The sequence below is a fragment of the Camelina sativa genome, chromosome 20 (genome assembly GCF_030686135.1).
Source record: "Camelina sativa cultivar CO46 ecotype springtype chromosome 20, ASM3068613v1".
Taxonomy (NCBI): domain Eukaryota; kingdom Viridiplantae; phylum Streptophyta; class Magnoliopsida; order Brassicales; family Brassicaceae; genus Camelina; species Camelina sativa.
The window spans coordinates 27996003-28022185 of NC_141899.1; the positions used below are offsets into that span (position 1 = coordinate 27996003).

Consider the following 26183-nt stretch of genomic DNA (forward strand, 5'->3'; position numbering starts at 1 on the left):
GTCAAGGGGACTCAGACAGGGTGATCCTTTGTCCCCGTACCTATTTGTACTCTGTCTTGAGCGACTTTGCCATCAAATTGAGTTAGCCATTGCTGATAAGAAGTGGAAACCGATTACGCTGTCTCGTGGGGGTCCTCGTTTGTCACAAGTTAGAGTAATACAAAGAGTGTTTCAGAATTTTTGTATTACTTCTGGGCAGTCAAAGATCTTCTTCTCTCATAATGTATCACGGGAATTGGGCAAGCTCACTAGTGACGAGAGTGAGAAAAAGTCAACGACAGATTTGGGGAAATACTTGGGTATGCCAGTGTTGCAGAAGCGGGTGAATAAGGAAACATTTGGTGACGTTCTAGCAAGAGTCTCTACCAAACTGGCAGGTTGGAAGAGCAAATGCTTTAGTTTTGCAGGGAATCTCACCCTAACAAAAGCGGTAATTACTTCTATTCTGGTCCATACGATGAGTGTGATTGCTTTGCCAGCAGCTAATCTGGAAGCGTTAGACAGAGTGTCGAGGTCCTACTTATGGGGAACCACGGGTGAGAAGCATAAGCAACATCTTCTTGCTTGGGATAAGGTTTCTTTACCAAAAAAGGATGGAGGGGTAGGTATCCGGAAGGCCAAGAGTATGAATACGGCTCTGTTGGGAAAAATTGGCTGGCGACGTCTTCATGAGAAGGAGAGTCTATGGTCGCGGGTCTTGAGGAGTAAATACAAAGTGGGAGGTACTCATACTATTGATTGGTTGAAACCAAAGTCAACATGGTCCTCGACGTGGTGAAGTGTAGGACTCGGGATACGGGAGGTGATTCTAAAAGGTCATAGTTAGGTACTTGGTTATGGAAGGGATATTCTATTTTGGAAAGACAAGTGGTTGCTAAGTGAGCCTTTGATGAATTTGGTGGTGTCTCGAGTACCTCCGGAGAGGGAAAATGAGGTTGTCAAAGACGTATGGCGAGATGGTGTTGGTTAGGCACGGGATTTGATTGCACTGTATGTTACTTAGGAGATATGTTTAAGGTTGTATGCGATGGTGTTGGACAATGTAACTGGTGCCAGAGATCGTCTTTCATGGTGAGGGAGCCTGGATGGGCATTTTACAGTGGCCTCTGTGTATTCGGTTCTTACTCAGGCGAGTATGCCTCTACCGAATATACACAGTTTCTGGTCTTGTGTGTGGAAGTTAGTGGTCCCGGAATGTATTCATGATGAATGCTGAAAGATTCCGTATGCACTTGGGAGATTCACCGAACTGTCAGGTTTTCAGGAGTTGAGTTCAGACGATACTTCATGTTTTGAGGGATTGCGTAGCGATGGCGGGTCTTTGGCAACGATTGGTACCTGTTGCGAAGCGTACTCGGTTTTTTCAGTCTACTCTCCTCGGGTGGTTATATGAAAACATGAATGCTGTGTATCAGGTTGAGGGAGGCTTATGGTCAACGGTGTTTGGTATGGCCGTTTGGTGGGGTTGGAAGTGGCGCTGTGGTAATGTCTTTGGAAGCAATGGGACGTGTTGGGATAGAGTTAAATTATAAATGACCCTTCTAAGGAAGTTGGTGGTGCGAACAGAACTATGAGGAACATCCAATCACCGCCGGTGCGTGTGGACCGAATGATTGCTTGGATTGCTCCTTCAGATGGTTGGATGAAGATGAATATGGATGGCGCGTCTCGGGGTAATCCTGGTATGGCAACGGCAGGAGGTGTGTTGCGGGATAGCTTGGGAACGTGGAGGTGTGGTTTTTCTCTTTGGATAGGGATATGTTCAGCTCCTATGGCTGAACTATGGGGAGTCTACAATGGACTTTGCATTGCTTGGGAGAAGCAAGTGACCCGGCTGGAGTTGGAGGTTGACTCGCAATTGGTGGTTGCTTTTCTCAGGACAGGGGTGAGTGAAACTCATCCTCTCTCCTTCTTGGTATGCTTGTGCCATGGCTTCATATCTAGGGATTGGTGTGTCCGTATTCTTCACACGTATAGGGAGGCAAACCGTCTTGCCGACGGCTTGGCAAATTATGCTTTCTCGCTGGAGTTAAGTTTTCATGGTTTTGATGTTATTCCTAATTGTCTTGTTTCATTATTGTCAGATGATGTCCACGGCACAGCTATTGTTCGCCGTGTTTGTGTTTGAGGTTTTATTTTAATAATTTAGGGGAGGCTTTGTCTCCCTGTTTCCTACCAAAAATAAAGCATTTACTAATTTAGTGATAAATAAATAGAAGCTCATCAAAAATACATTTATCTAGCCTAGATATTCTACCATACATATATACATAATGTATGTATATATATTATATATATATATATGAATTCGAAATTATTTTCCAAAAAATATATCAATTAGTTTAGAAATATGTATTTGTTATTTATCTAAGTAGTGAAAGACTTTGATCAATTACTCAAGATATGCTTATGTGGCTGTGGCTACTCTCGATCACAACTGGTCTATCCGAAGAGCAAGGGGACATATCTATCGGGATGTTGCAGACATCATTCACCCTATCTCTCCTCCTATTGCAGTCATAGGTCAAGATACGGTTCTATTTATGTATAAGCAGGGTGAGTATCGCTCATCTCTCTCCTATAATATGCACTTGAGATCTCATATGTGGTTCCTCGCCGAAAGTACCTTGGTCTAGTCTCATTTGATTTCCTCAAGCCATCCATAGATTCTCTTTCATTGCTTGGCTCGTCATAAAGGATAGGGTATCTACGAGACTACGCAAGGGGTTATGGGGACATGCCCAATCATGTCCACTGTGTTCAATGAACGTAATGAAACTCGTGACCATCTTTTCTTTGCATGCCCCTACTTGTTCTCCATCTAGGCTGATTTGTGTACTCCTCTCTTGCAACTACTCCAGTCTATAGATTCCAGCTCAATTTCATCATATCCAATACTCTGGATCAAGCTATTGTACTAAGAGTTGCTACACAAAAATATCAGAAATCAATTCAATACAAACCACACAAAAAAAACTTACAGACAACAAAATGGTTAAAGATACACTTAAAAGAGGAAACTTTAAGATCCGGCATGTCAGAATTGAGATTACCTTGAAGACGGGTCCAAATCCATCTCCACCAAGTTTGTGAGTTGGGTGCAAATCTTTGATCTCGGAAACTAACTTGAAAAGAAACATATTTGGTTTTGCTTCTACTCAAATTACCTCTGTCTCAAAAACTTCTTCTCTTGGTTTGTGATAGAAAATTGACTGAAATTAGAGAACCAAAGAGAGATATCCGAAGAAGAGAGAAAGAGGAGATGAGAGAGAGAGCCTAACTCACCAAATGTATTGCATTTATACTTTGGTGATAATTGTGGCAAATTCATTACAGTTACGCTCTAGCTTGAGACAATTATAAAGGATATGTTGGTGGTGATACGCGGAGAGTCTGTAAAAATGTGAACACATTTGCCGCTACTCTCTCTCTCTCTCTCTCTCTCTCTCTCTCTCTCTCTCTCTCTCTCTCTCTCTCTCTAGGGGTTGAAGAAGAAAAACATGGTGTGAAGAAGAAGAAGAAGAGCGAGACTTTTTACTTTTTTTGATTCGGTCCGCCTGAGTAGAGACAATGTGACATGAACTGAGAATAATTAACATTGGTTTAAAAATCTAAGCTGTATTAATTGTTATATTTTGATTGGCTAGCTGTTTTAAATTATGTGTTAGTTCCAGGTTTATCTAAAACGCTGAGGTGGCATGCTGAGGGAGAGAATTAGCCAACTTTCATATTATAGATTTTTTTTAAATATCTTATAGTTTTCGGATATTTCGGTTAAACATTTAATTATTGTTTCGGTTAATTTAGATATGGGATTTTACTAACCATTCAGGTTAATTGAGAAACTTCGATTTGATTACGGTTTGGGTTTTTTGTGTTCGGTTTGGTCGGTTATTCGGTTACCGGTAGTTCTGCCCACCCTAACTTCTCGATGAACGCCATTGGTTTTCAGCTAAATTTATAAACCGAGAAACGAAATAACTGAAAATAAAAGGGCTCGTTATGCAATTTAGTAGAAGTTGATGGGGTTATTCAGAACAAACTTCTAACTTTTCTATGAACTTAAAAACCAAAAAAAAATATTTGCTGCTTTGCTCGGGTGCCTCCAACTCCAACACTTCCGATTTTAGTGTATCAAGGTTTTTGATTGATAACGATTATTCAAGTTCCAGCAATCTAGTTGCAGAACAAAAATGGAATCGATTCATCCTCACTTCAAGGTTCGCTTCTTTTCCATTAGGTTTCTAGTTTTGCCCCCATCTCTGCAATTGAACTGTTTCGAACTGTGAATCCTCCACAACATTGGAATTTGATGTTTTTGCTTGTTCCTTTTTTTTTTAATGTATTTGCCAAAGCTATAACCTTTCTGCGTTTTCAAAACCATCCCTTTGGTGTCTATGTAGAGAGAGGTTGGTGATGTGATTCTTCTTTCCAATTTGAATTTTCTTCGCAGCTAATTTTGGGATCATCTTCGATTGCTCGACGTAAGATACTCACAGACATGGGTTACCAATTCACTCTCATGGTAATTTATAATTTCTTGTCCCTTTGAACTTATTCAAAGATTGCATTTTTGTATTTGGGTTCGTTTAATTAAAGTAAAAGTTTACTTGTAACTGTTAATGTAGAGTGCTGATATTGATGAGAAAAGCATCCGCAAAGATAAACCTGAGGAGTTGGTTTTGGCTTTAGCTGAGGCAAAGGTATAACTTCATTAGTCATCTGCAATAAAATGGTTATTTGTGTATATTGATTGATCTTTGAAGTCTTCAAAGGAAGAAAGCATTTATGTTTTTTTTTTTTTCTTGTTTCCCATCGTTTATTTACATACTGCATCACAGGCTGATGCCATTGTGTCGAAACTACATACTGAATGTGAGGATGAGGAACAACAACCTACAATCTTGATTGCATCGGATACAGTATGTAGTTTTTGATTTAGCTAAGTACTAGTAAGTAGTAAAGTCTCCATCTACTATCACCAAGTTCCATTTTATGTCTCTGGGTATGCATCATCTTCTTGGCAAAACACATTCTTAATAGCTCTACTTAGTCTGGCACCAGAAGTTGCTGTACGGGCTAGGGTTCTCCATTATGTGTGATTTCTCTAGGTCTTGATCTACTTTTGTTTTCCGTATTTGCAAGTTAAATCTTTATGCTCTGCCTACATGATATGAGATCACATGTTCTGTAGCTCCTCTTTTTGTTCATATTATTCCCGCCAGAGTTTTAATAATTGGAAGGACCTTCTTTCATGCATAGATCTTATCTTAGGCCACCGTATAACCAAAGGTGTTTCATATAGCATTTCCTCTTCGTCAGACACATTAATAAACCGGCGAAATTTTTTTCCCAGGCTGAAGCAATCATGCAGCGGATCCCTGATGGTGACAACATAGAGGAGGATAAGTCGACCTTACTTATCACTTGTGACCAAGTACTATATTTGAACTTTCTGTGTTTGCGCAGAGTTTACTTTGATATTATCATCTAGGTAGCAGTAAATAGGTTAGGTTAGTGATAAAATGGAGTCTAAAGAGAAAAGATTGTATAAATTGTTAGTTGGTATGTAATTTTTACGAGTTGACTAATGAAAGATGGGGCATTCTAAGGACATAAGTGGTACTTGGTGATATTGGATAGTCTAGGAGAGACTTGGATTTAATGATTTGACTTCTGTGAAGGTGGTAGTCTATGAAGATACCGTCAGAGAGAAACCCTCTAGTGTCGAAGAGGCAAGGGAGTACATAAGAGGTACGTTCACATGATCGTCCTTGTTAACTACAACTCAAAAGGCTTAGGTTAAATATATATATATATATAAATTCAAAACGCAGGCTATTCCAAGGGACACACAGCAACAGTGAGTTCTGTGGCTGTGACAAATCTCAAAACAGGGCTCAGAAAATCCGGCGTTGATAAAGTGGAGGTAACATTTTTTACTTTTGTATTCCGTTAGAGTTGGGATATTTTACATTTTGTAAAATATATATAGCACCAGCTGATGATGTAAATTCCGAACAGATCTATTTCAATGAAATACCGGAGGAGACTATCGAGAAACTGGTGAGTGGTGTTTGGTACAAGTTTAATACAGGTCACCTTATTAACATTACTTGGGCTCTACTAAGTTAAGGGCTGTGTTGGTGACCAGATTGAGGAAGGCACAGTGCTTAAGGTGGCTGGTGCACTCCTAATCGAGCATCCTCTAATATTGCCATGTGTTAAGGAAGTGGTTAGAATCCTCTTGCTTTCTCTCCTTCTTCTTATTCCTTCAATATCATAGATAGATTACAAATATGTACTGCAAGAAGTTGATCTTTTGATTTTGTTTCTCTTATCTTTCTATACCGATTTGAACCATGAATGTTGAATTATTGATAAATTGTTATTAATCAGGCTGGGACAACGGATAGCGTGATGGGTCTGCCCAAAGAATTGACTGAGAAACTGATAAAGGAAGTATTGGCAATGACAAGCATTTAGCTACTACATTCATGGTCTCTCAGCTCAGACATAGAAACCATGAACAAGTATTTGTTAAACTAGTTGTGTTTATTTTTCTTCCTTGTCTCTGACTGGAATTTAATAATTTGATTTCTTATGGCCATGGGCATTAAAACCAAAGTACACCAAAACCAATGCTTAGGTGATTAGTTTTGGTTCCGGTCAACAAATCCACAACTTGAAAGAAGACTGTATTGGTTCGGTTTGGTAGACTATTTAACCAGTCAAACCGAGCCATCATTTCGGTCTAATTGAATTATTTCCAAACGGAACTACCTAAATCACAAACCGAGCCATTAAGTTTTGTTGGAATTTGAAAATAAGTATCGACTCTTCTTCCCACAAACACTCTCTTTCCTCTGAACCTTTTCCTCTCTTCTTCATCATCACAAATGGATGAGATCAAACCAAAGGAAGAAGAAAAGCTCAAACGACGCCGTAATGTCAAACCCATTTGCCGTGAAACTGGAGACCACGTCCATTATCCACAACCAACAACACGCAAACCTAAATCCAAACCCACGCGTACTCATCACGCGCCACCACCGATCCTCGAATCAATCTTCAAAGTCACTCACAAACCACACTACGGAGAATGCAGGAAGAATCACGCCGCCGATATCGGCACCACCGCTTACGACGGCTGCGGCGAGTTCGTCACGGCCACCGAGGAGGAAGACCAGTCTCTAAATTGCGCCGCATGCGGCTGTCACCGCAACTTCCACCGTGAAGAACTGATCACTGACAACGGAGTCGCCGAGACGGTTCTTGAAGTTCTCAAGATTTCGTCGCTGCAGTTCCGTCAGATCTTTTGCTCACCTTACGGCGGCGGAAAAAGCAAAGCGAAGAAGAAGAAACAGGAGAAAGGAGAAGATTTGGTGGAGAAGAGAGTGAAGAGGTTGAAGACGAAGTTTACGGCGGAGCAGACGGAGAAAATGAAGGATTACGCGGAGAAGCTACGGTGGAAGGTGAGACCTGAGATGAGAGATGAAGTTGAAGAGTTTTGTGTAGAGATTGGAGTAAATTGGAACAAGTTTAAGATTTGGATGAACAATCACAAGGATAAGAACTGATGAGTTTACCAAACTCTATTTTGTGTAACTGTGTAATGATGTAATGTGTAATATTTAACGATTTCATTTTCGGCTTACCCAAATTTTGTGGCCAAGGATTTGCCGGAACCTATTTCTAATCGGTAGATTTTTTTCCCTCAAAAATGTACTTCTATTAATTTAATTATGAGTTTATTATCAAAACAGGCACTTCGAGAAATGAAACTTCGGATTTAGGCATCGGACAGCGAAACTTCGGATTTAGGCATCGGACAGCGAGAGGGATTAATAAAAGTGAAAAAGTCACTGTAGCAGATTTATTTACCCCCAAACGAGAAAGACCGTGTAATTAGAATCTAACTAAATGACGTCAACTCTGTTAGCAACAAATACCAATATCATGACAATAAATTTTAATAAAATTAAAAAATTACATCATATGAACTCAAACCATTAATGTAAGGTGAACCTAATATAAAAAAGATTAAAAAAGGGAATACTAAACCCTAATAGATAGTAAATAGAGAACCCTAATCAAAGACGTATAAACCCAAATCGATCACTATACAGTAGATTATACATTAAAAAAATTGAAAGAAAAAAAAAACTAAACCCTAATCGATCGTAAATAAGGAACCCAAACATGGGTTTCAAGTACTTAGCAATCTCACCATCTCTTTCAAAACACTAATCAGCTTCCTCTCTATTTTTTCATTGTCAAGCTCCTAAGCAAGCACCTTCCCACGGCCTCTGCCATAGTTACACATCATGCGAATGGCTCCTTCCTTAGGACAAGCTCTGAATCGTAGATGTTTTCTCTGTATCCAAACACATCTTAACCGCACCTAAGCTATAAAAATAAAAGAATATGTCATCTTAGTACTGGAGACTTTTATAATAAAACAAGGAAACGACCTAACAGACTTAAATAGCTGTACGATTGCTAAAAAAAAACCTCACATTGGCTAGAGTCTGAAGAAACAAGCCTCATCTTTCTTTGATTTGATAAGTACAAACCTCAGTGGATTCTGCATTAGAGTCATCATCCTCATCTTCTACAACCTTCAATCATTAAAATAAATCCATAAACTTAAAAAGAAAAGCAAATTAATAAACATAAATTAGAAAATACAGAGCATGAAAAAAAAACTTTAATAACACATCTCAAATCCAAGCAAAACATGTCTCAAATCCAAGCAAAACATGTCTCAAATCCAAGCAATAAGCACTTGCAACATATCACAAGCACTGACAATCATCAAACTATCTTGTATTTTGTTTTGCCTATGAACTAATCACAATCAAGAAAAACGACATAATTCCCCTTTTAGCTAGCAATTCTAGCAAAACCTAAAAAAAGTTAAACTATCCAAAATCTAAGTATATATATACAAGGAGATATAACTACTGTAGGAAAACCGGAACAGGTTGATCTATGGAGGCGTGGCAAAACCCTAGCTAATTACAAACAAGATCTTCGAGATTTTTGAGAAGCCTTTCCGTCAAATTACCAAAAAAAATCAGAGCATCCATATCAAACCTATTTCGAGCGGTTTATTGACTTAATCTCTAGTCTTCATAACCCAGATCGCAATTCCTGAATCGCTACCAATCGTGTGTCGATGTGGCTTGGATGCTGGTTTATCAAACCGCTAAAGCTGCTATATATATTCTCCAAATCAATGACTCCTACGCCGTTGGTGTTGGTCACCGGAATTTTTGGTTTGTAACTATTGAGAAAGTTGAAGAGGATGGGCGAAGAGAGAAAGAGAGATATCGAAACCCAAAAAAAGAGTAGGAAGGATGACATCAGCGAGTGGAGGGCAAAAGCGACTTTTTGCGGTGTGTCGAGTGCCTAAATCCGAAGTTGAGTACCCACAGTACCTAAATCCGAAGATTAGTTTGTTGTCGGTGCTCTTTTCGTAAATAACTCTTTAATTATTTAAACTTGTTCCATTCAAAGTTGCTCTTGTAGCCAAGATTCAGCATAAAACTCTCTATCAATACATTCAAATTGTGCTAACAAATGAGCTACTTTATTAGACTATCCTTATTGGTAGTGTTTCTTAGTTGTTTCTTAAGGCATTTTTAATTATAAAAAGGAGAGAAGAAACTTTGTTAAGAGAAAAGGAAAATTTTGTTGATTTTTGGTAGAACCAAGTTTAGGTGTTTCTTAGTAATAAATATAGTAAAATAATAAGTAAAGATCATACAACACTACCAACTCATCAATACAACTCATCACCTGTGTTGGGTCTATCTCAAACGAGTGAGTTTCTTTCTCTTCTGCTGCTGCTGCCAATTCTGCTTCATTCAACAGCTCTCCGGGTCCAGCCTCAAGTTCACCGCTTGTTTTTCCAATCGTAAATCCATCACCGTCATAATATGGCTAGCATAAAAAAAAAAAATCAAGTTGGTTCGACAAACTGAGGAGAACACATATTGGTATAAGAAATATGAATTCCACATTCAGTGAATTAAGGAGCTTAAGGAGAAGGATAATGAGTTTATCTACCAGCTGAAATATAGTTCAAGAGAACTTAAAATGTAAAGACGAAACCAAGAGAACCTACGAGAATCCTTTGAGAACAACTAATCATGGTATGTATATCACTTGAGTAGTTCAACATACCTCAGACGAAAATCTAGATCGGTTAAATTATACTCGTGCATTGACTCTGGCCTGAAAATCAAATCCAAAATCATAACTTGTACATTGATATAATCAAGACAACATCAAAATCTCTAAAACAAATATGTAATGATGAGAACCTGCAAACAGGTTCAGCAATGGCGATAAGGAAATCATAAGCTTGTTTATAGAGAGGAGAAAACGTCTCCAGGAAAATCCTTCCATCAGCACAAGCCCACAAAGGCATGTTCCCATGATCTGGCTTCAACTCCAAATCTGTAAAATCCCTCTTCTTCTCCTCTCCTTCACGTTCAAACCCCATTATAATACTCTATTCAATAATATTCCAAAATGTATCTATACTAACTATGCCAGAGAGAGAGAGAGTAATCAATTTTACCATCACGAGAACCCTCATTAGCATCATCATCATAGTAATCCTGAGAATTTTACACTAATATCACATTATACTTCCATTGAAACGCCCATAATAAAATCTGAAGAGTAGCATTGAACTGAAGAAACCTAAATATGATGGAAAATATTCAACACGAACCTTCCCAGCGTACTTCATCTTCTTGTTAGGTCTTCCTCTTTCACCTGAAACATCAAAATTCCCAAATTGTTGACCGGATAATTCGATTTACTAAGCCAAAAACAAAAATCCCTAAGATCGAGACTGTTACCGTTCCCCATATTGATCTTTCTTCTTCTTTTTTTGCTCTCCCCTGGTTGTTATCAGATCGTGATTTCTCAGAAGGCTACAATTGTACGCGACGGAGGCAAACGGCGCCGTGAAAAAATCCCGGTGTAAGATAATTGGCGAAGGAAGCTGCGTCTCCGGCGATTTTTGTTATGGCGAGACTGTTACTCGTTTGATGATGTCGAGGAGGGTGCCACAAGAGACGTTTCTTTCATTCCTAAAATTAGAAACGATTCTTGCAATTCTTAACTTATGTTTGATTAATTAATAATATCTATCTACACCTAAGAAATGTACTAAAAAACAACAAAAAACTACCAATAAGGATAGTCTTATATTCTCTTTTTTTTTTTTATAAGAAAAAAAACTCCAATGTGTTACAACTAATAACAAGAGTGGCCTCTAGATGCAGTTAGATCATAACCAACTCTTCTCAGAAGTCACATACGACTCTGTTTCCTCACAAACAACATAATCCGAACTATTCTACTTTCAAAGTATATAAGCAATGAACTATTTTACTCCCACGTGTTCCTCTCTTGCTCCACACGTGCTGCTGTTCCTTTATCAATACCCCTCCCCCCCTTCCCCAATCGAAATGAAGCTTGTCCTCAAGCGCTAGAGTAGGAAACTGCTTCTGCAATTCTCTGACCACCTCCCAAGTTTTCTCAATATCAGGCAACCCCTTCCAATGAACCAGTGCCTCCAGCACGCCCTTATCATTGTAACGGGTGTCTAACACTTCCTCTGGTACGATTGACAACTCCTCAGATTCAGTAAAAAGATCTAGCAGAGGAATGACATGATGATGCCAAAGTTCTCCTTATGTGTTTGGCATGCTATGCAAGACAGATTATCAACCGGAGACCGCATGAACCAATGGAACAATGGAGTATATGGGACGTGTGTTCTCTGCAACAGTGCTCATGAGTCTAGGAACCACTTATTCTTTTCATGCAGTTTTGGATCAGAAGTTTGGGAAGCTACAACAAAAAAAAAACTCAATACAAAGTATACAACGGACTGTCAATCCCTTCTCATTTCAGTTTGCGAGCAATGGCATGATCGCCTTGACAGCTTCATGTTCGCTACTTCTTTCAAACTGATATCTATAACCTTTGGTGGGAGCGGAACACCAGAAGACACGGACACCCACCTAATGCAGCAGCTTGGATAATCTCTATGGTGGATAGAAAAATGAGGGACCGGTTCTTATCTCTTCTCCTCATTGTGGAAATACGATATGATAATGGCTTGCAAGCCTTGTAGTGACCCTTACCCAGAAGTGAATGACCAAGCATAATTCATCGTTCGAAAGGCTTGGAAAGGACTTGGAAAGACAATTTAATATTAATGAAGAAGAACAACCGAGAGATGTCCGAGGAAATTTGAAAGAAACAAAGGGTACCAAGGCCAACGTTGAATACCGAGTGTAATGAAATAAGGAAGGTATGGTTTGTTAGCTGGGAGATTTCCACGATCGAAAATAATAGGAACTCTAAGGAAGAAAGACTGACGAGTTAGAAGGAGAATATATATAACGAAGAACCAACGAGGGGACGGAGAAAAAAGAACTTGAAACCAACGAGAGAAAATCAAATGGTACGTGAAGTAGACATGAAGTTTGAGTGGTGCCAACCAAAGGAAGAAAATAGAAAGGAAATAATGGCCCAAGAACGAGAGAAGAGGAAGAAATTGAAATAGATTAAAAAGGCTTAAGTGAAAATTAGGCCTTAACACAAAGAAAATTAATAAGGGTTAAGAAGAATTAACGCTCGTCAAGAGGAGAGAGGGGCAGCTAAACGGACGGCAACGTCAAGGTTAAACGGTGTTAAAAAGAAATGACGGAAAGGACATGAGCTCGAGTACACTGAACCTAAACTCTTCAGTTTCCCGACCAAGTGTTGGTGTTGGTAACCTTTGTGGTTTCATCACTTATGGAGTGTGGAATGGAACAGAAGTCTGTCGCAGGCCCTAGGAGTATTGAAGCGTCTAGTAGTTGCGAGTCTTTATTTATTTGTTACTTGTTGATTGCTTAATGTTTCTTGTTGGCATTTTGCTTCCACATTGCGTGTTGATTGCTCCTTGCTGGTTGTTGTAGGGGTAGCGAAGAGAGACAGGTAGAAAGCATGGTAGGGGGATACCCAGCTCACTGAGTAATATTAGATTACTCATGACTCATTTTTGTTTTGCAGGATAAGGTCCGAGAGGAGAGTCTAGACCCGGGTCAAACGTAGGAAAATTGGATGGTGCAATTTGTGTCTATCTTTTTATAAATTTATGGGATATATTTACCCTCCTCCTACTATGCGATATTTTGGAGTAATTCAATTGTTTTGGGATTTACGTTTGTTATCATAAATTAATTTGTATTATTTTGTGCTAATACAAGTTAATCGGTTTTGTTATAATTTGTGGCAATGAAACTAATATTGACCTTTTCCGGGCCAACACAATGGTCCAGCCGATGAACGGTTGAAATGCCTGGTAGTCGACTTGGAACAGGGGAGATTTCACTGAGGCAAGCTGGCTGGGGCGAAGGAATCCTCTTGAACCTCGACTGGTTTGCTTCGGTGAAATTTCCCGTAGTGGCATTATGTAACCGCTCTAGGCTTGTCCGGCTATAGAGTGGTGGGGCGTCACAAGCCTGGTTTGCACTGGTTGTAAAAACGTTAACGTTAAATTTTTTATAAAAAAGAAAAGAATCCACCACAAATCAACCAGTATGAAGAGAATGTAGTTGAGAAGATAGGAGAAGTAGATCGTATCCATGATACATTTGGTGAAACCATTATTCAAGAAGACATCGCCGAAAAAGATTACTTCGCTCAACAAGATTTCAAAGAGACCAGACTGGTTCCAGGTTGGTGGTCCTAATACAAATGCAATCACAACCTTTAATACAGGCGAAAAAGTGAGACTCACATACATTATATACATAAATTTGTTTTGCCTGAATGATTTATCTCGACTTTACAGTATTATGCGAACATAGACCGTTACTTTGCATACCATTTTATCCACACGTCTTTAGGTTTAGTTTGGCATCTCTAAACATGCATCCGTATATTTCAAAATATAGTAGTAATCAATCATAACCAAAAAGAAAGTTTCTTACCATTGGCTTTTGTCGAAAGGATGACAATTTTATATATTTACAAGAGCTTCTGTCGCCAGCATTAGGTTTCATATAATCAAAAAGATAAGAAAAAAACCTTATGAACACTTCCTTGATTAAAGAAGATAATATAGATAATCGCCGATATAAACAAACAAACAAAGAAAGAATCTCTTTAAAATTGTCGCAAACTCATGGGGTGTGCATCTTTAGCGACTAATCCTTCATGTTGTTCTAATCGCGCAAAAGATAGTGAAGGCATAACAGGGTTATCTTGAGGCGTTGGCGCCATCGAAGGCTCCATTACCAACTTCTCTTCTTCTACGCGACTAAAAAACTCTTGTGCCAAATGCATTTCTTCTGAATATCCCATCATCCGCCTTGGACTAGAGTCCTTGATTTTTTTTTCTGAAATCCATATTAAAAAGTATTAAATATTTGGAACACAAGGGATCATTATAGAAGAAAAACTAAAATGTTCAGTTTTATCTATCAACCAAAACGTTCGGGGCTGAGCCAGTAGCCTCCCTAAGCCTGGAACAAGCATTTGATAATACCCTTATTGGGTTTAAATAATTCTTTCCAAGCGGGATTGAATTGAAGATGCAAGGTTCAACTTCCTTTGAAGGACCGAGTCAACGATCATCTTATATAAGTGAGTAAATGACGTTTAATGTAAGAAGAGATTGTTAAGAAGTATACCTTGATCATCAGAGAGTGTTGGAAGGTTTTTGAGAGATTGAGACCAGCTAACAATCATTGGGGTGATAATGGTGAGAAGAGCCCAGAAGAAGAAGATCATGACGTAGGCCCTTCCTTTCATTTCTCAACAACAATTTTTATTTTTATTTTCTGACCAAATTAAAGATTGATGATGTTTGTTTCATCCTTAATAACCAAACCAGAAAATACAAAATGGGTTTGGGAAGAAGACAACTTCTTCCAACAAATAAACGGCGAGCTGGCCATGTTTGCATAACATTCTCAACACTTTCTTCCTTGTTTATTTTATTTGTATGTTTTAATAATCTCGCATGAAGTCAAGCATTTCAACAAATTGTTTGATTTAATTAACTTATGTTTGGTGGTTAGGATGGTGGTTGTTTTGGTATCATTTTCGGTCCGGTCTAATCCGCTCCTAATTTTTTTGTTTTGTCATTTGGTCCAACTGACTAATTTTAAATCCATATTTGGAACGTTAAATAGCAACTATGACTAGATAGATGGTAGACCACATGACTTGATGTTACAATGTTGCAGAATCAGGGTTTGATGCCCATATTCACAGAACAATTTAGTGCTCCTATGTTCTTGATCGAAATGGTTTGACTTTGTATTGTCGCTACAACCTTCTCGGAATGTAGGATATTTATACAAATATGAATCTTGAAAGATGGTGTTTTTCTTGTTTTTTTTCCCCCGAATTCTTCAATCAGTTTGGACGTTGTTTAGTGCTTAGTTCAAAATGGCTTCGTATTCCAAAAACACGTTTGTTCTTTGTTAATCTAATTTTATATGATCAACTAGTTCGTAGATAACAATTCTAAACTCTTGATCATTTTTTCTTTGATGGTTATGGTATATACGGAAACAAATGGTGGATAAGGAAATGATTGAGAGAGAAGGCAAAGTCAATGGGTCTGGTTTACATGGTCCGCATTATCCAATGTTTTCCGTAGTTGTCACCATGTAGGGGGCCTTTTATGCTTTCTATTTGACTAAATGATGTCGAACTAATCATAAATTTGATATTATAATCAAAGTTTGGTGTGTGTGATATTATTAGCTTGACACCAACTCACCAAGGAATTGCAGAAACAACGAGATAGGAAGTCGTGAACAGATTTCAGATTTAAAACCAAAAGAGCAAACTACTAGAAAAGTCTTAATGGCAGCTATTGAGTTTATATCACCAAATGACAACTTCACGAGGTTCCCAAGCATACATCTAAACCCGCAGCCATTTTGCAAAGTAAATCCAGCTAACATCAAAATAAAATAGTTCCAGCGTTACACACACAAGACCCTTACATTTCCATTGGAGCAACGTCACCTGCACCAGCACCACCTTGTTCTGCAGGTTGAGCAGCACCAGCTTCGGCCTCGTCTTCGCCTTCCTCTTCCTCTGGCACTTTCTCAAATGTGTCGATCACTTTCTGTATCGCTTCTTGGTCTAAGAAGTGGAATGGCTCATCGACTCCTAGAATAGCGACTGTGCAGAGAGAACTCTTCAGCGTTTCCCCTTGCAATGTCTCCCTAACAGCCAAAATTGCATCTTTGATCAGATCTTCTCTTGAAGAATCCCCAAAGCTCTCAAACCTGCGTTCCAGATAGGTCTTTGCTGCTTGGGAACGGGATCCAATAGCAAAAGCTTGGTACTCAAAGTAGTTTCCGCTTGGACAGTTGTAGTAAAGGTGGGCGCCAGACTCATCCAATCCACCTACTAGTAAACCCACACCATAGGGCCGTTTCCATGATCGTTGGGTACAGACCTGTTCACAAGGAAAACACACACACAAGAATAGTCTCTTATTTAGATCAAGAAGTATCACATAGAAACAGAAGAATGAGAAACATGTAAGACTGTTCGTTTTAGAAAGACATATTGCTAGTGGCTTTTTGTAGCAAGCCAACAATTAAAAATGGGAATATAACAACAGTTGCGTTATAGACATCAACAAACGTGAGATGTAGCAGAAAAGTACATTAGCTAATTTAAGAAACCATTAGTTAGAGAGATAAAACAGAAGTGATATGTATCACATAATGATAGGCAAGATGACGGACATAAAAGCAGGAGTAATGAGCGGTGAGAAAAGTGAAAAAAGATGAGGGCAGGACAAACTATGTATAAAGCCAACAAATGGAACACTAGATGCAAAAGGAAGACCAAAATCCAAATCATAAACGAATGACAATTGAATCTCTTAGTGACAACTACACAAACAAGTAAAAGTACCAACAGACAATCAAAACTCAGTCTTCTAGCATCCTAATTTCAAAGTGGATGTTTTATACAACCTAAATCCAATTATTAGACGAAAGAACGATAGATCCTCTTAATGGCAACTGCAGAAACAAGTAAATGTACGGGAAACAAGTAAACAAAACTCATTCTCAAAATCCTAATGTCATGACATGTCTTGGTAAAGGTAAAACCTCTGTATACACGATTATGCAGCTGTGACAACAATAACATCCAAAGAATGTACAAAACAGGAACTGATAAAATCCTACAACTCAGTATCCGCTAAATCAAGCAAACCCTTATTGATTTTAAGCCTTAATCACCTCAGATCACTGTTACACTTGCTCTTAACCTCATCTCTAATTCCAAATCATCAAAAATTCATCACATACTAAAATCAGTAATTGAAGAAGACAAAAACACATTCTCAGCATACCATCACATCATAGAAAAGAGCAAATCACTAAGACATTACATGTAAACCCTAGGCGCAAATTCAAGAAGCTATCTGACTAAATTTGTGAGTCACACAAAACTAAGTGTAATCGATTCCAAAGCTAAGTGAGTCAAAAGTGAGTATGATTGATTCCAAAATTACCCAAATCTAAATCAACAATTACAGTAATAGCTAAGAGCAAACCTGAGCCTTATCAGCAAGATGAACAACGAGACGACCAACAGGAAGAGGAGACTCATAAGTAAAGGAGTGATTGATCGACTCCGATCTCATATACCGAGAGAGAACACGGCCGTCGGCGGTAAGACCAGCGATTGCGACACCAATATGGTCATCGACTTTGAAGATCTTCCTCTGGTGAGAAGAAAGCTCTGATTGAGCTTTGTTGACACAAGCGAGGACGACATGGGAACGAGATCTGAGTCCAATTGCTGCAGATCCTTGCTTCACTGCTTCCATGGCGTATTCCACTTGGAATAAACGACCTGTGGGACTCCATGTCGTAACATCTGTGTCGTACTGGTTTCTGAACATTTTTGCTTCTTCTCTCTTTCTTCTTTACTCGTCGTCGAAAGGGTTTTATAGAACAGACGAAATCTCAGGAAACTTTTCTTTTCCTTCAAGCCATGGATGCTCTTTAGCTCTCTCTCTCTCTCTCTCTCTCTCTCTCTCTCTTCGATACAACTTAACAAATGGGCTTTCATTTAATGTTCGCCCAAGTATTGGGCCGAGACTTTAAGCCGATAGCATCAATCATTTTGATATGATAATAGTGCAAATTTAATTGTGAAAACAAATTACAGTACATGGATATCTTACTCATCTTAGACCATCCAAATTTGTTTGATGTTTACTACACCCTTTTATTTATTTTTCACGCCACGCTCATCTTTTTTTTCTTCCACATCATCATCAACACTAACATCACTTTTATTCTCTATAATAGTTTATTTAATAAAATTACAACATCGTATTTTCATTTTTATTTTTGCTTATAGTTTTGTGATTACATATTATTAATCACAGTTAATATTAAAGAAAGTCTACAGTCATTATGAAACAGTCTTTTGAGTTTGAATTAATTTTACATTCAATTCAAAAAAAAACAAAAAAAACTAAAATAAGTAAATATTAAATAATTTTATAAAAAAAGGAAAAATATGGTTTTTTTTTTTGTGAATCCAAATTAAGTGAAACAAGTCTCTATTTATAGAGAATAAAATATGATGAGTTTTGGTATAAAAATATTTAAATAAAATTTCATATTTTATTAGATAATTAATCTCAAATCATTGGATTGGGTTAAAAATATTTGAAATTTGAGCATCCAATAGAAATTAAACACATATTTTTATCTAAATATTATCTTATAATTTTAAAAATCATCAACTCATTATCTGCTACTTGGCGAGCAAGGCCACCTTTTTGAGTTTTAACACTGTTGTCTCCACATCATCTTATTTTTATTTTTTCAACACCCCATTATAGTTATTCCAACAGTTAAATTATTCAACCGTTTAAAAGGTGACTATTGTAAGTAGTCTTACAATGTCCTTTTTAATAATGGTCAAATCATATTTGTGGCTATGAATGGTTTGTGTAGTATGTTTCAGACCAGACTAGTCCGCACTTAATTCACTATTCATAATTATAGACTAGCGTTATACATTGTTGCGTACTAAAAATCTTCGTATAATTAGTACGCACTTGAGCATAAAACTCCATATTGGTCTGTTTTTTTTTCATTTCACTATTCAAAACCTCCATATCATGATAAACTACTAGACAACCATTCAAAGACTAAGCTTGCTGTAACAAATATAACTTGCAAAAGTTCAGTCGATTCAAAGACAACACTCTTAAAATACGTAAATAGGCTCATTCATAATTTCATATACCGTTACACTCACACACTCACACACATACATTATAAATCAGTTCATATCACTCGCCAATGATAAATTATGATTAGTAACGTAAAGACAAACCCAAATCATACCTCCAATCGTAAATCGGTATGACAATATAATAATATAATAAAGGTTGAATTTTCTAAGCACACATCTGTTGTGCTTGCATGGAAGCATCGTTTCTCTCGCTGGTTACCCCTGGTTCTGTCTTGTTACATGACATCATACCTTCGGTTAGTCCAATTCCTGTTATGAGCTCAATATTGTCATCCTTACTCGGAACTTTGTTCAAAGAAACCGGGAGAAACCCCTTTTGTCGACATGTCTCGATAGATTCAACGAACATTTCCTCGAGACTATACTTGAAGCTAAACCCCATCTCAGTCAGCTTCTTGGAACTGAACACAATGCCCTTTAGATTCTCATCAACACCTTCAAACCTGTTCCAAAGAGTTATTTAGCAAAAGATTTGATTGCACAATTAAGGAAACTAGGCCTAAATATTTTCTCTAGGCCTTATCCCGAGGAGATCAGGCTTTAGCCGGTATTACTTACGTTGAAGGTACGTTGTATTCGGGGTATTTTTGCCTGAGAAATTTGGACATAGTAAGAATGGTGGCATCGTGAGAGGAACAAACATAACGTCCCTCGGCAGCAGTTTTTTCGTACAAGAAGATATGAGCATTACATAGGTCGTCCAAATGCACATACTGTCCTTGTCTTATGATCGAGTAATGTGCCTCCTTCCCTGAAACATTATATTTATTCATCGTTTTAGATATAATATAATTCACATTCAAACAAAAGAAGAAGCGCACACGTACGAGTGATAGGAGAGAGCGCGGTGATGAGGCTAGGCGGCATAGATGTTGTGATGAATGGACCGATCACCAGTGTTGGAATAATACTAATGAAATCTAATCCGTTTTCCTTGGCGAAATCCCACGCTGCTTTCTCCGCTAATGTTTTCGACACGAAATACATCTGCCAAAAAAAACGTATATATGATCAACTTTAAATTACTTTGAAGAAGATCAGCCTTAGCTAAATTGATTTTAATTAGTATGTATACCCATCCTGTCATCTTCTTGGACATGATAAACTCAAGATCACTCCAATCTTTTTCATCATAGACACTCTTCTGATTTTCTTCGACATTAACAGTTCCCGCAGATGAAGTAAATACGAATCTCCGTACAGTCTTTGCCTTGACACATGCTTTCAATATCCCCAACATTCCATTCACTGTCGGTTTTATCACTTCGTTCTGATTCACAAACATTAAAAAATCAATTAAGCATGGATGTCAAAACCAATAGAGGTTTATTAATTATCCATATATACTATATACTCACCTCAGGGTCTTTTGACTCAAAATCCATGGGAGTTGCCACGTGGAAAACACCGTCGCATCCTTTTATGGCGTCATCGTAGCTTCCTTCATCAGACAAATCGGCCTTCCATAAAGTGAGTTTCGACTTGGCGTTTGGCAAGTCAAGGAGATGTTTCACTTTTTTCGAATTCCCTTTATAAATTAAATCCGGTTACTAAAGTTAAGTTTATATAATCTTAGGAGAAACGAGTTTGTAAGAACATAAATAGATACGTACCAGGATCGCGAACAGTGGCACGAACAAAGTAACCACGTTCCAGCAATCGCATCACTAGCCATGAACCGATGAATCCCGAAGCGCCGGTTACACACACGGTTTCTCTCTGACTTACCATTTTGTTTGTGTTACAAATTAAGATGGATTGTGCTTTAGGGAAAGATTGTTTAGGTTTTGGTACAATTCTATGTGCTACGAAGACATTATAAATAAGGCACTAGAGATCAAGAATCGTTTATTGAAGAAAACAAAAAAGGAACAAAGAAGCTACCGGACACGTGATTACCAACCGGCAGAGCACGTGAGGAACGTTGGTTGGCGAAAGACTAAAGAGATGTGTATGGTACGTGACAATCTGGTAAGTTGATTTTATTATTTCCTTCGGTGTGTATTTTTTAGTTGTACCGGTGGGTGTAATACCTTTGACTAGAATTTGTTTGGTGAGGGAGATAGAAAGACGAGAGTTTCTTCTACGTTCTTTTTTCTTTTAATTTATCGTTTTCAAATTTTCTTTATTATTAAACTCAACTTTCATTGACAAAGAAAACACACACATATATATACAGTCAAATATTTATGTAAGCAAATCATAAAATGAATAAAAACAATCTAAACGTGTGTGGTGGAGAGGGGAGATAACTCTATTTGTTCAAGTTTATAGAAAAATTTGTGGAAACCAACATTTCACGTCGATATCATTCGTGAGGTCCCTAAGACAAGAAGCAGGCAACCGTCCATACCATTTAAGCATGAAAATAAACACGCATGTCTGTTACTTACTACGACATCTGCTACTTAGTTACCGAGACAATACATAATTGGTTTTTGTTCACCAATCACATTTGCTCTATTTACCCGGTCTACTGGCGCTCACTTTACCAATAACTACTAACTAGTGTACTTGGTTCATAGAGAAACTTGATTTATTGCGTCCAAAATATATGGATCCAGTATCCAAAAACTTCATTTCACATTCCAACAAAAAAGAGAGACTTAAATATGAAATATTTAAATTCATTGTCCAAATAATTTTCAAATTTTGAGAAGAGAGAAAAAGTCGATATGAACCACATTTACTGAACTTTAAATTTATGAACTTAAAACTCAAACGAGATTGCAAAATAATACTAAGAAGTAAGAACCAGTGCCACATTGCAAAATAATACTAAGAAGTAACCAGTGCCACACACAGAAAAAAACTTATAGTACTATTTTATTATAAGTTATTATATTTATGATAATATATATAGAATTAGCTGATTGAAACTTTTTATTACGATAAAAAGTGAATAGTGGTTGTGTTTGTTTTCTACACAAATCAAAAATCAAATTATTGTTTTAGTTTTATAATATATTTAAACACAATTCGGAAATCAAAGTAGATTATCTAACTATAGATCAATAATTTAAATAATATCTAACCCTGCTATTGCGGCATGATAATCCGTCTATACTTCACACTAGGTAATATGGAGATTATGTAAAATTTGTAGATACCAAAAAAATGCAGTTTAATTCTGCTGAAATCCGGTCCGTCCTTGGAAAACGGCATGTGTGGCACGGAGGAGGACATCTCCAACATGATTGCATAAAATCCAAGCCTCACCATAATAGTATGAATCACTCATCCAAGTAGAATGGATATTACATTTTAGTCTACCTGAAGCCGGTTTAATCCAATGGTCAACTGTATTCAGTCTGTTGCGATCTACGTTAGCCAGCTCGTGAGACAACATCCATTGTTGCTTAATCCATTCCTTCCGATGAGCTGCAGTGTAACAACCTGTCCTGTGGGCCCCCACTAGCCTCACTGCTAGCCGCCCAAACGGATCCCAAGCTGGTCTTGCAGGACATCGATCCTAACCCATCACTATAGATATCCCAATCCACCAGTAGGTTATTGGTGCGCTAGGCATTCCTCGAACCCTGGTCCTCACCCTTTAACAACCTTCCCACAGGACAAGTTGCCACCAATTGACCTGCAGATCAATTGGTGGCAACTTGTCATTTATTGTAACAACCTGTCTGCCGGTCAATTGGTGGCAACTTGTCCTGTGGAAAAGTTGTTAAAGGGTGAGGACCAGGGTTCGAGGAACGCCTGGCGCACTAATAACCTACTGGTGGATTAGGATATCTACAGTGATGGGTTAGGATCGATGCCCTGCAGGGCCAGCTTGGGGTCCGTTAGGGCAGCTAGCAGTGAGGCTAGTGGGCTAGCAGTGAGGCTAGTGGGGGCCCACAGGACAGGTTGTTACATGCAGCAATGTGGACATGAGGATCATGGTCTCTCTAAGAGAAAATTATTACATTTCTAGCTTTCCATATCCCCAAATGATCCAGGGCAGCATATTTTTTAATTGCTCTGGTATCTCAGTTTGCTCCATCAACATTAACATGTGCTTACTGTCCTCTGCAACTGAGCTTTGCGGTAATAGAAATGGAACTGCAGTCCATACTTTAGCTACCAGAGAATAACCAAATAGTATATGAGATATTGTTTTCTCCTCAACTTGTCACTCTTGACAAAGCGGGTTAATTTGAGACCCATGACTCCGCACACACTTTTTTTAAGTCTATTTTTTTCTAATTGAATATTTTTATTATTCTTATATATAAGTAGATTAGGATCCGCTCGATGTGCGGGTTTTAAAATTTCTACTAAAATAAATTTAAAAGAAAATATTGATATTTTTTGTAAATGAAATATATTTTCTAGAAATAAATATATAAATATTCTTCGTTAGAGATAAGTTTTTACTTTTTTTTTTGACAACAGCATACAAGATTGGCTCAAACAAGCCAATGCGAAGGGAAATTGTTTACAAAGGTAATTAATTGCGGAAATGCGCGTACACGTCGCGCCAAATTATCCGCTTTACCATTCTGTGAGCGAGGAACATAGACTAAGGAAAATGATGCAAACTCCTCTCTATCCGCCTGGATGTCCTCTAGATAAGGCGTGAAAGCTGGCCACTCAGAAGGCGAAATCACCATCTTCACCAAGTCGGAGCAGTCTCTAGGGAAAACGACTGATTGATTGTCCGCCCCAATCATGCAACGCATCGCCCAGATAAGGGCTTCCATCTCAGCATGAAGAGGTGAAAGGCTTCGTCGGATGTTGGCTGCCCCCATGGTAGGGTCATCACCCGTAGGTGAAATGCAGTACCATCTTCTACCCGCAAACCGATCTGACACTTTCCATGAGCCATCGATAAAACAAAGATAACTCGACAAAGACCTAGAAACCCCCAAACCTCCATCCCCGTGCAGGACACCCGCATGAGGAATAGCCAACTATGGCCCGATGGACTCTGTCTGAGCCAGAAACCAGGCTTTAGCCTCATCCTCCGCTAACCGCAATATTGCTAGTGGATTCGAATCCAGATTACTGAAAAGTTTATCATTACGTGCTTTTCAAATGTACCACAAAGTCCATGGGAATCCATCCTGTGATGGAACATCCTTAAACCGCCAAAATAGAGAATCCATGTTTGTCAAAACAGAAGCCGAACAGAAGACATTTTGGGCCGTCGGAAATTGTGACAAGGCCTAAACCTGTCTGTCTGGCGGACATTCAAAAAGAGTATGATTTATTGTCTCCTCCTCATAACCACAAAGGCCACACAAGGGATCACAACTCAGACCACGTTTCCGTAAGTTAGCTGTGACCGCTATGCAACCCGAAAGTATTTGCCACATAAAGTGACGAAGCTTTGGCGGACACCGGAGTTTCCACACAAACGCCTGTAAAGGGACATAGTCCGGCCCAAGAACCTTTGGTCCTACCATAGCCGGTGTATGGGACCTAAGAATATGATACCCTGACTTAACCAAATACTTACCTGACTTGGTAAAATGCCAACCTAACGAATCCGTTTGTCCGGTTGTCGTAGTGGTAGGGTGGAAATTATGGCAACATCTTCCGGTACAAAAGTAGCCGTAAGCTAAGCCATATCCCAGGAATTAGAGTTCCTGTCAATAAGTTTTTGAACGGAGAGCATAGGGTCAAACGACAACCCTGTGTCCAAAGCTGGTCTCGGGGATTGAGCAGGGATCCACGGGTCATTCCATAAAGAGATGGAAGCACCTGATCCTACTCGTTTAATAAGTCCTTTATTAACCAGAGAGCAAGCAGAAATAATACTCCGCCACCCATAATAAGGCGAGTAAGATTTGATTGGATCCAAAGGATCAGAGTGCCAATAATATCGGCCTTTAAACACCCGTGTGAAAAGTGAATCCGGAACAGTGATCAAATGCTAGAGCTGCTTTGCTAGCAGGGCAGTGTTATAATCATCTAAACACCGGAAGCCCAAACCTCCCTCACTTTTATCGCCACATAGCTTATCCCATGCCACCCAGTGCAATCATCTTGATTGGCCAGAAGAACTCCACCAAAAATTTGAAATCGCACTAGTTAACTTCCTCGTATCCGTCTTGGGTAACCAAAAACACGACATCACAAACGTTGGGACAGCCGTAGCGACAGATTTGATCATTACCTCTTTACCGCCCTTTGATAGCAGCCTAGCCGGCCAACCACTTGCCCGTGATTGTAACTTATCATGAACAAACGAAAAAATTTGCATCTTTGCCCCCCCCCTAAGCTTTCCGGAATGCCTAAATAAGAACCCATGCCACCTAAATTAGTAATACCTAAAACCCCCTTTAACTCCTCCTTGAGAGCATGATCCACCGTATGCCCATACTAAAGCGAAGATTTCTGGAAATTGATTTGTTGACCGAAAGCCCGCTCATACTTCCTAAGGATCTGAAGCACCACCTCACACTGCTCCCTTGTGGCCCGACAGAAGAAGAGGCTGTCATCCGCAAATAAAAGATGAGAAATAGCAGGACTAGCAGTCGAAACCTTAATACCAGCAATAAGCTTCATCCGCTCCGCTTTACGGAAATATGCGATAAACACTTCCGTACAAAGAATAAAAAGATAGGGAAATAAGGGATCCCCCTGCCGCAATCCCCGGCAAGGAACAATGGAACCATGTGCTTGACCATTGATCAAGACCTTATATTGGACCGTAACACATAACATGATCCAAGATACCCACTTATCACAAAATCCAAGCTATCTGAGTAAAAGGTCAACGAAAGTCCATTCGACCCTGTCATAAGCCTTACTCATATTCGTCTTGATAGCCATGAACTTCCCTTTACAAGAAGGATTTGTTCGGAGGCCGTGAAACATTTCCTGAGCTATCAAAATAT

General features: G+C 38.7%; 5 protein-coding genes, 1 long non-coding RNA gene and 1 pseudogene across 9 annotated transcripts; 2 read left to right on the forward strand and 5 right to left on the reverse strand.

The window, feature by feature from the left end:
* The first annotated feature begins 4019 nt into the window (after positions 1 to 4019).
* Positions 4020 to 6627, forward strand: LOC104771414 (uncharacterized). Of its 3 annotated transcripts, XM_010495928.3 has the most exons (10): positions 4026 to 4220; positions 4454 to 4525; positions 4629 to 4703; positions 4842 to 4922; positions 5357 to 5437; positions 5685 to 5754; positions 5838 to 5929; positions 6025 to 6066; positions 6155 to 6235; positions 6400 to 6627. In XM_010495928.3, exons 1-10 carry the CDS (start codon positions 4194 to 4196, stop codon positions 6484 to 6486), a joined length of 708 nt encoding a protein of 235 aa, XP_010494230.1. In that variant the 5' UTR covers positions 4026 to 4193; the 3' UTR covers positions 6487 to 6627. The 3 variants fall into 3 exon arrangements, with proteins under 3 accessions (XP_010494231.1, XP_010494230.1, XP_010494233.1); XM_010495929.3 differs by lacking the exon at positions 4842 to 4922 and having other exon boundaries at positions 4020 to 4220; XM_010495931.3 differs by lacking the exon at positions 5357 to 5437 and having other exon boundaries at positions 4050 to 4220.
* A 126-nt stretch (positions 6628 to 6753) lies between these two features.
* On the forward strand, positions 6754 to 7657 carry LOC104771413 (zinc-finger homeodomain protein 13 pseudogene; annotated as a pseudogene). The gene has a single exon (XR_015592219.1). The product of XR_015592219.1 is annotated as a zinc-finger homeodomain protein 13 pseudogene (transcript).
* A 298-nt stretch (positions 7658 to 7955) lies between these two features.
* On the reverse strand, positions 7956 to 9428 carry LOC104771412 (uncharacterized). The gene is made up of 3 exons (XR_764824.3): positions 9100 to 9428; positions 8520 to 8621; positions 7956 to 8409 (listed from the first exon to the last, which is right to left on the reverse strand). It is a non-coding gene; the product is annotated as an uncharacterized LOC104771412 (long non-coding RNA).
* Positions 9429 to 9673: 245 nt separating this feature from the next.
* LOC104771415 (general transcription and DNA repair factor IIH helicase/translocase subunit XPB1-like) lies at positions 9674 to 11367 on the reverse strand. Its single transcript, XM_010495932.3, has 6 exons — positions 10878 to 11367; positions 10748 to 10791; positions 10592 to 10631; positions 10332 to 10494; positions 10192 to 10242; positions 9674 to 9948 (listed from the first exon to the last, which is right to left on the reverse strand). Exons 1-6 carry the CDS (start codon positions 10885 to 10887, stop codon positions 9873 to 9875), a joined length of 384 nt encoding a protein of 127 aa, XP_010494234.1. The 5' UTR covers positions 10888 to 11367; the 3' UTR covers positions 9674 to 9872.
* Positions 11368 to 13989: 2622 nt separating this feature from the next.
* Positions 13990 to 14982, reverse strand: LOC104771416 (uncharacterized). Its single transcript, XM_010495933.2, has 2 exons — positions 14715 to 14982; positions 13990 to 14420 (listed from the first exon to the last, which is right to left on the reverse strand). The coding sequence occupies exons 1-2, from the start codon at positions 14833 to 14835 to the stop codon at positions 14188 to 14190; spliced, it is 354 nt and encodes a 117-aa protein (XP_010494235.1). The 5' UTR covers positions 14836 to 14982; the 3' UTR covers positions 13990 to 14187.
* Positions 14983 to 15840: 858 nt separating this feature from the next.
* Positions 15841 to 18174, reverse strand: LOC104771417 (proteasome subunit alpha type-1-A). Its single transcript, XM_010495934.3, has 2 exons — positions 17621 to 18174; positions 15841 to 16504 (listed from the first exon to the last, which is right to left on the reverse strand). Exons 1-2 carry the CDS (start codon positions 17969 to 17971, stop codon positions 16040 to 16042), a joined length of 816 nt encoding a protein of 271 aa, XP_010494236.1. The 5' UTR covers positions 17972 to 18174; the 3' UTR covers positions 15841 to 16039.
* A 1128-nt stretch (positions 18175 to 19302) lies between these two features.
* On the reverse strand, positions 19303 to 21408 carry LOC104771418 (dihydroflavonol 4-reductase-like). The gene is made up of 6 exons (XM_010495935.3): positions 20958 to 21408; positions 20703 to 20872; positions 20420 to 20614; positions 20172 to 20331; positions 19903 to 20095; positions 19303 to 19787 (listed from the first exon to the last, which is right to left on the reverse strand). The coding sequence occupies exons 1-6, from the start codon at positions 21073 to 21075 to the stop codon at positions 19490 to 19492; spliced, it is 1134 nt and encodes a 377-aa protein (XP_010494237.2). The 5' UTR covers positions 21076 to 21408; the 3' UTR covers positions 19303 to 19489.
* Between the last annotated feature and the right edge of the window lie 4775 nt (positions 21409 to 26183).